The sequence below is a fragment of the Pseudorasbora parva genome, chromosome 10 (assembly GCF_024679245.1).
Source record: "Pseudorasbora parva isolate DD20220531a chromosome 10, ASM2467924v1, whole genome shotgun sequence".
Classification (NCBI taxonomy): domain Eukaryota; kingdom Metazoa; phylum Chordata; class Actinopteri; order Cypriniformes; family Gobionidae; genus Pseudorasbora; species Pseudorasbora parva.
The window spans coordinates 35061441-35068971 of record NC_090181.1 but is presented as its reverse complement, the minus strand read 5'-3'; the positions used below and the strand labels follow the sequence as shown (position 1 = coordinate 35068971).

General features: G+C 40.2%; 1 protein-coding gene across 1 annotated transcript; it reads right to left on the bottom strand.

Annotated features, from left to right (window-relative positions):
* Positions 1–787: 787 nt before the first annotated feature.
* LOC137090725 (antimicrobial peptide NK-lysin-like) lies at positions 788–2039 on the bottom strand. Its single transcript, XM_067454677.1, has 4 exons — positions 1916–2039; positions 1660–1724; positions 1318–1413; positions 788–1212 (listed from the first exon to the last, which is right to left on the bottom strand). The coding sequence occupies exons 1-4, from the start codon at positions 1956–1958 to the stop codon at positions 1027–1029; spliced, it is 390 nt and encodes a 129-aa protein (XP_067310778.1). The 5' UTR covers positions 1959–2039; the 3' UTR covers positions 788–1026.
* Between the last annotated feature and the right edge of the window lie 5492 nt (positions 2040–7531).

Below are 7531 nucleotides of genomic sequence, written 5' to 3'. Positions count from 1 at the left end.
TGATCACATCCGAGACCTGCGTTTGTGCTCCCAGAGTCTGAATAAGCTGGACCAGGATGCACTGCAGCAGAGCTGGAGACGGAGATCAGAACATGTGCACGTCTTGACTCGCAACTCCAAATGCATGCTGAGCGTCACTGCAGCCTCGCAATAAACTATTTCAGACTGTAGCCTTTACTCTAAATGTAACCTTTGCTAGTATTGTTTCTGTTGCACAAGGTTAACCATTAATGGGTGAATGTTTGCAAACATTTGTCTGTAAATATGCTCTAATTGTAGCATATATGAAGTCATTATGTATTTTTTATTGTAATTATTTGTATGGACACGTATTTTTGTTTATACTTGTGACTCAAACCCATTTTATTCCATTTAGTCTTCCTGCAAATTGTCTTTATTTGTGAAATTCAAGAAATTATGAGTTTAAAATGGGCATGAGATCCACAATAATCACACCATTACCTCTAGTGCACTCTGCAGAATATCATCATTTCCAGATAAAGCAAACACTCAGAAACAAACACAAATTATTTTTGGTGTATCTTTAATTTATCAGCGAAAATATGAATTTTAAACTTTGATTCTTTAAGGCAATTAAAGGGATATATCATCCAAAAATTAGATCATTTCATTATTTACCATCATTATGTTTCAAACCATATTAGACTTTCTGTTAAAAGGAACAATGAGCTTTCTGTCCCTCCATCAAAAGTCTATTTAACCAAAACTGACACGTCAACTTTCATAAAGAGATAAAGTAAAAGAAAACCACATGTTTTTAGCGGTTTACTCCAATTCTTCAGAAGAGACTCAATCTCTTTAAATGATGAACAGATTAAATATTAGCTTTTTTTCTACATATGAACATAGAGAAGTAAAATATGATAAACTGAAGCTCAAGCATGCCTGACTTTTAATGGAGGGATACAAATCTCTCAGACTTGTGTTTCGAAGAAGGACAAAAGTTGTACAGGTTTGGAACGAAATTGTAGGTAATTGTTGAAAGAAATTTCAGTTGCAGATTAATTAACCCTTTTTCTCCAAGACCTTTTTCTTGCAAATATTAATGTTGACACAGATGGTTTCGGCATTGTTGAAAGTTGAAAGTTCTTCGATCAGAGTACTCAAGTTTGTGTTCACAAAATCCTTACACTTTGACTTTAGGAACCCGATCTCATCACAGACCATCGACAGCTTCTTTTTAATGTCATCCTGTAGGAAAGTAACAAGCATACTCTTAGCCATTTGTCTGTAGTCTATAATACTGTAATTTCTGTTTTTGAATAATTTGTGTATAAAAAGAATTCTTGTACCAACCGCAGTTGTATTCTTGGGGATATGTTTTTTCAACTTGTTCATGGCCCACTTGCAAGCCCAGCACAGTCCAGGGATCTGTTCTGTTGGTATATCACCCTAACAAGACAACATACTGGATTTTAGAGTCAGTAGTTTAAATATGACTAGAAGTTCAACTAATGTGTTCAATCTGTCGTGACTAGCTGTTTCAAAATAATAATAGTAAAAAATAATAAATAATATATATATATTCAAAACAAATGTGGGGAAATAATTAAAAATAATAATTATTAAATAATAAACATTATACTAATCTAAACACAAAATGGTAAACCATTACAAACAATGTTGTGGACAACTCACAGAGCTTTCTTCAATTTCATTTCCATTAGACTCTTCTTTGTGCATTTCCCAGTGAAGAGAACCAACTGTGAGGAAAAATGCATGATCAATTTAACACACTAAACCAAGAACAGAATATGTGGGCACTTAAAATACTGTTAAACGGTGATAACATTATAACTGTATGAACGTAAGCTCTTCTAAACGGGTCTATACTGTTTTTCCAGCTAGGCACACAAAAGAAATATAAATATATATATATCTGTGTTGATTTTACTTGAGGATATCAGCAGGGTGACCAGGATGATACTTTGCAGCATCTTGTTTGGCAAAAGTCTGGACTCGGTGAACCTCTCCAATGGTGTGCTGCAGATCTTTGGTGCCACTCGGTTTAAAACACCTTTTTGTTCAACCAGAAACCACAGAGATTGCAAAGTGAGACCAGTAACACCCTCAACACGTCAAAGATTTTAGGGTTAAGTTTTTTTTTTTTTTCATTCCAAAAACATGGTACATGAGCTGATGGTACACTTTTTTCATCTTCTTGCATGTGATACTCATTTATCATACATTAAATTAAATCAAATTGTTTTGATTATACATACGATATCTAAATATCACACTGCAAATAATTTACTCTACAAATATTCACAGCAATTAACTGGCAAATACTGTCAAGTATCTTACTTTTAAAAAAAAAAAAATATATATATATAATTTTAATTTACAACTAAAATAAAACAGGATATTCCGAATAGTGTATTTTTGTTTATAGTAGTTTTTTTTACCGTAATTTCCGATTGTTTAACTGTAAACTAGAAACTTGAAAACTGTATTTGATTCTGCTGTTAAAATAAATACAGCTCTTTACAATAATAGTTATTATTATAAATATTACACATTTATAACATATACTCAATAATGATTATTGGTTGTTTTTAGGTGTCTTTCTGTTTGTCCTTCTCTGGTGTCTTTAGACCTGTCTGCCAACCCTTTAGTGACCTCAGCCGGTCTTCAATGTCTCCTTAACATTGCCCTCATGGAGGCCCAGCGCCCTTTGACCCATCTCAACCTTCAAGGTATCTTTACCCCAGCTGCTTTTTAGTGATATTCAGGTTTGATTGCCAGCATCTCATCCGTTTAAAGGAAGCTGATGGTACACTTTTTTTCATCTTCTTGCATGTGATACTCATTTATCATACATTAAATAAATCAAATTGCTTTGATTATACATACTATATCTAAATATCACACTGCAAATAATTTACTCTACAAATATTCACAGCAAGTATCTTACTTGGAAAAAATAGAAATATAATTTTCATTTACAACTAAAATAAAACAGGACATTCCGAATAGTGTATTTTTGTTTATAGTAGTTTTATTTTTTTTACCGTAATTTCCGATTGTTTAACTGTAAACTAGAAACTTAAATAAATGTAGAGTAAACTAGAATACTTGATAAAATAAAAAAGTGACTACATTTTAATATTATTGATCCATTTTTAGGATTCAACAATAACTGCAGAAAGACAGCATATGTCACTGGTACAGAGACTGCAGGAGACAAAGGTGTTAGTGAGCAGAGTTTATTGAGCACCAGAGAGTGTAACTGTAATGAAGTGCAGGTGGGCAGGTGAATGGGAGTCTTCGTGAGGATAGTGGGAATCGCTGGGGAATATCAATGGAAAGTTCGCTGGAGAGTTCGCTGGAGACACACACACCGGACAGGGAAACACAAGGAGATTCTGACAAGAGACGTAGAATATCACAGGGATACTTCGAGGGAGTCCTGAGTATCACACAGTATGGGGATGGGAAATACACTTCATGTGACATGCTTCCAAGGCGAGATGAGGTTTAAGCTAACCACAAGAGTTGGGGCAATATGGTTAACAAAAAAAGATTATTGTTTGTTGTTAAAATGATCCCCAGGGGTCCAATAAATAAATAAATAAATATATCACAATGATATTCTAAAAGCAGTAAAACATTGTAGACATCATTATAAACATCACCAGAAATTATTCAGCATTCCATATCCACAATTTTAAATAGTGCATTCTCAGATGGTACCCATAAGAGACTTTGCAATTAATTTTACGTATATTCAGTGGACAATTATTCCAATGATCGATGGCACGCTAAATAACTGTTCTCTTTAAAGCATTTGATTTTGGCCGTGATAACATCATCTCGCCATCATCAGCCAACCTAGTCAAATGAGAATGAACCTGATCACACCTAACAATTTGGTTATATAAAAAATGGGTTAAAAAGAAAAGACAGTTTAATTGCATTAAAAACCAGCCTTTTCTCCACCATTAACCATGAGAGTCAACAGTACATACTGATAGTGTTTGTTCTGATGGGACAATGTAATACTAACCTAGCAGCTTTATTCTGGGCAGTTTGTCATTTCTTTAGTTGAAGTTTAGATGCAGACGACCACACAGGGGCACAATAATCCAGGTGACATAAAATGAAACATTTAGCCACCTGTCCCACTATGTGTGTAGGGACATAAGAAATACATTTCCTCACCACAGAGATACCACTGTATGTTCTGCCCATGACAGCTTAATATCTATCACTGTGCCAAGTAATTTGACTTTCTCTACCTGCTCTATAGGCTCCCCAGACAAGTTCAAACTCATCTTTGTCATAGATGACAGTTTATGACTCAATCCCAAGATAATTTTTTTGGTTTTCGAGATGTTCAGCACCAACTTATTTTTTTTTTATCCAATCAAAAACCACATTTAACTCCGCTGATAAAACATTGTCCAGTTCACTGACAGTTTTTGCAGCATAATACACTGTGGTATCATCAGTATACATTTGTACAGTTGCTTTACACAAAACTAAGTCATTTCACGAGTTCACACTTACATCAATTAAATAGAGTAAAGATTATGCGTATTTGGCGTGCTGTCCGGGGAGGGCTCCGGGCTCGAAAATTTTGGGCTCTTTCAACATCCGATGGGAGGCCAATGCTGACTGTATCAGATGGAAAAACCCTACCAGCCGATAGCTGAGAAGCAGGATGCTTTAGAACACCTGGCCGGCAGGGCTCTTTCAACATCCGATGGGAGGCCAATGCTCACTGTATCAGATGGAAAAACTCTACCGGCCGATAACTGAGAAGCAGGGTGGTTTAGAACACCTGTCTGGGAGGGCTCTTTCAACATCCGATGGGAGGCCAATGCTCACTGTATCAGATGGAAAAACCCTACCGGCCGATAACTGAGAAGCAGGGTGGTTTGGAACTACCTGGCCGGGAGGACCCGTGTTGCCTCTGGTGGGAGTTCACAGCACCTGGCGGGACGGGCCCTACTGGCTGGCCGGATGAGTGAGCTTCGCCAGACGAAGGAGGAGGGAAAAAAAAGGGGCATTAGCCATTGTCCAGGAGAGCTCTTGTGGAATGCAACAGGCGATCAAACTCGCTGTATTGAATGGGTGAGCTTCGCTGGATGGAAAAAAGAGAATAATAGATAGAGAATAGAGTTTTTTTCTTTTCTTTTTCTCTTCTCTCCTCTCAATGAGGGTTGTTAATTTATAAGGGTTTGGTGAGCTCTCTTGATGTGATACCGGTCGGTCCTGATGTAGCTTTGGAAAGCTTAAGAAGACCATCTTCCGAGAGCTTGGATCTGCTGCTGGGAGAGGCCTTTTTGTGCTGCTTTTGCTGTTGAATTTGATCCTCCAGCGCGTGCACCAAAGATGCAAGTGAGAGGAGATGCGAGATGAAAGGGCGGCCTTGTGGAATGATGCACATTGCGAAGTTTAGATGATCTAGCAGTGATAGGAATTCACGTTTGGAACTGTGGGAGTTTTCTAAAAAAGTTGATGAGACGAGAATTATTCTATAAATTTTTTCTTTTGGTAGTGAAGCTTGGAAATTTACGGAATCTAAATTAATAGATTAGTCAGTAAATAATTTCAAAATTGGCGTCCGGGTGGTGCTCTAATTCGATGGCGAGGCGAGAAATTTTCACAGGAGTCGATAAGTACCGTTTTGAGTTTTTATTGATAGATTTAGACACTGGGCATACATATCGAGCATTTGCTCCACCACAGAAATTGCAGATGTGCAGGTATCTGCAACGTTGTCTGAGGCATTTCCCTATGTTGAAATGGTTGCACGTCTGCTTATCTGCAAAACGAGAGGGGTTTTTTTTAGAATCTTGGTTCGCTGAGGTGGTTGCAGGTCGTGGCACATAACTGGTTGATTTTGTTTGTGTTGTATCTGGGTGGTGGGGTCATGACGTCATATGTCATATATCGTCATATATCATCATGACGTGATAGGTATAGAAATGACTTCCCCCGAAGCACAGCGCGAGCTCCGCTATTATTGCGAGATAATCATTCAGCTCGCGGCGCCTGTGGGGGAAAACTGAGCAAATAATATCTATGAAACGGGTAAAAGCTATTGAAAATTCAGGGAAAGAACGTAAGCGGGAAGAGTGTGGGTTGGTTTTTTTTAGAGTGACTGAAAAATCCCCGCAATCCAATTGACGGTTGGTGTTTGACACTGGGAACGTGGAGAGGAGGAAGGATAAATCATTGTCCGCACCTGCCAGAATCTGTGCCCGGATGTTTTGGGCTACTGGAAGGCGGCTCTGAGGCAACAGCGTTTGCTGGGATGGGCATCTGTGTTGCTGTGAGGAGAGAGAATAAAGATTTAGTCGGCAGAAGGGGTTGAAGAGCCTGGACTGTTTCTGGAGCTTGGAGAGAAAAGTTATTGAGAGCATGAGGAACAGTAGAATGCATTTGGGGATTATATGCTTGCGCTCTCGGTATTGTGTTTGCTGGAGCTGCAAGCCACTGGAAAGAAGAAGAAGAGTTGCTGGAAAGAAGAAGAAGAAAAGAAAAAAGCGAAAGGTGGCTTGGACTGATGGTAACCTTGCGCTTGGGCTGCTAGCGAGCTCGCGCTAGCATCTGCATAGGGAGCTGAAGGCCACTGCAAGAAAGGGTTAGTAGCTGTGGGAGGAACAGAATGAGAGGCTGGAGGTGGGCTGGTGGACCCGGCTACAAACACCGCTGCAGCGGGAGAAGCCACAGTGTGAGGTAGGCCCACGTTTGGAAGGAGGTGGGGCCTTGTTGCCGTGAAGTCGGGGGCACGTCCTAGGCTTGCTGAAGGCCTGTTGTTGTGGCTTGTTGTTTGGATCGAGCTGGATCTTGTGTGAAGATGTCGAGGGAGGCGATTCCGGAGCACTGCCTGCTCGGTTATGCCTGTTGGCTGTTTTGGGAGCGGGAGTTGATTTTTTGGAGCGGCTGACTGGCTGCAAGCTGACATAGAGGTTATACAGTTCTGCTTTCGTTAGCTTCTGCGAGAACTGCTCTTCGGAGTTTGCCAGCGCTTGCCTTCGACCTGCCACCGTCCACTTCCCGATGGCTGGGATCGTCGGGACAGCCAAACTTTAAGAAGACGCCGGGGAGGAAGTTGGCCATCTTGCTGGTGGAGGTGAGGGCTGGCCTCGGCGTCTTGGTGAGCGTGGGGCTAGTCGAGTAGGCCGGCGGCCACACTGAGAAGCCTGGGATTCAGGTACAATGTCCGACGGCTGAGGAGTGGGCCTAGGCCCGGCAGATTGCAGTGGAGAGTCCCGGGGAGAGCTGGTATCACTAATTTCGGGTGCTTCTCCCGAAATTAGTTTATGAAACTTCAGTTGTGAAGATGGCGTATAAAAGTGGTTCCAGGCAGCAGTCCAAGACCTTATGTGAGACCAACTGCCCTTATAATAAACCTGTTGTGTCCTACTTGTGAGATAACTCTCCAAATTGGATGGCACTTGGACTAAATCCATAGCATTAGTTTACAGATGAGTAAAATAATGCTCGCCGTATGCAGCAACGCAGCGTGTTAACTCTGACCCTGCAGCAAGAGCAGAGT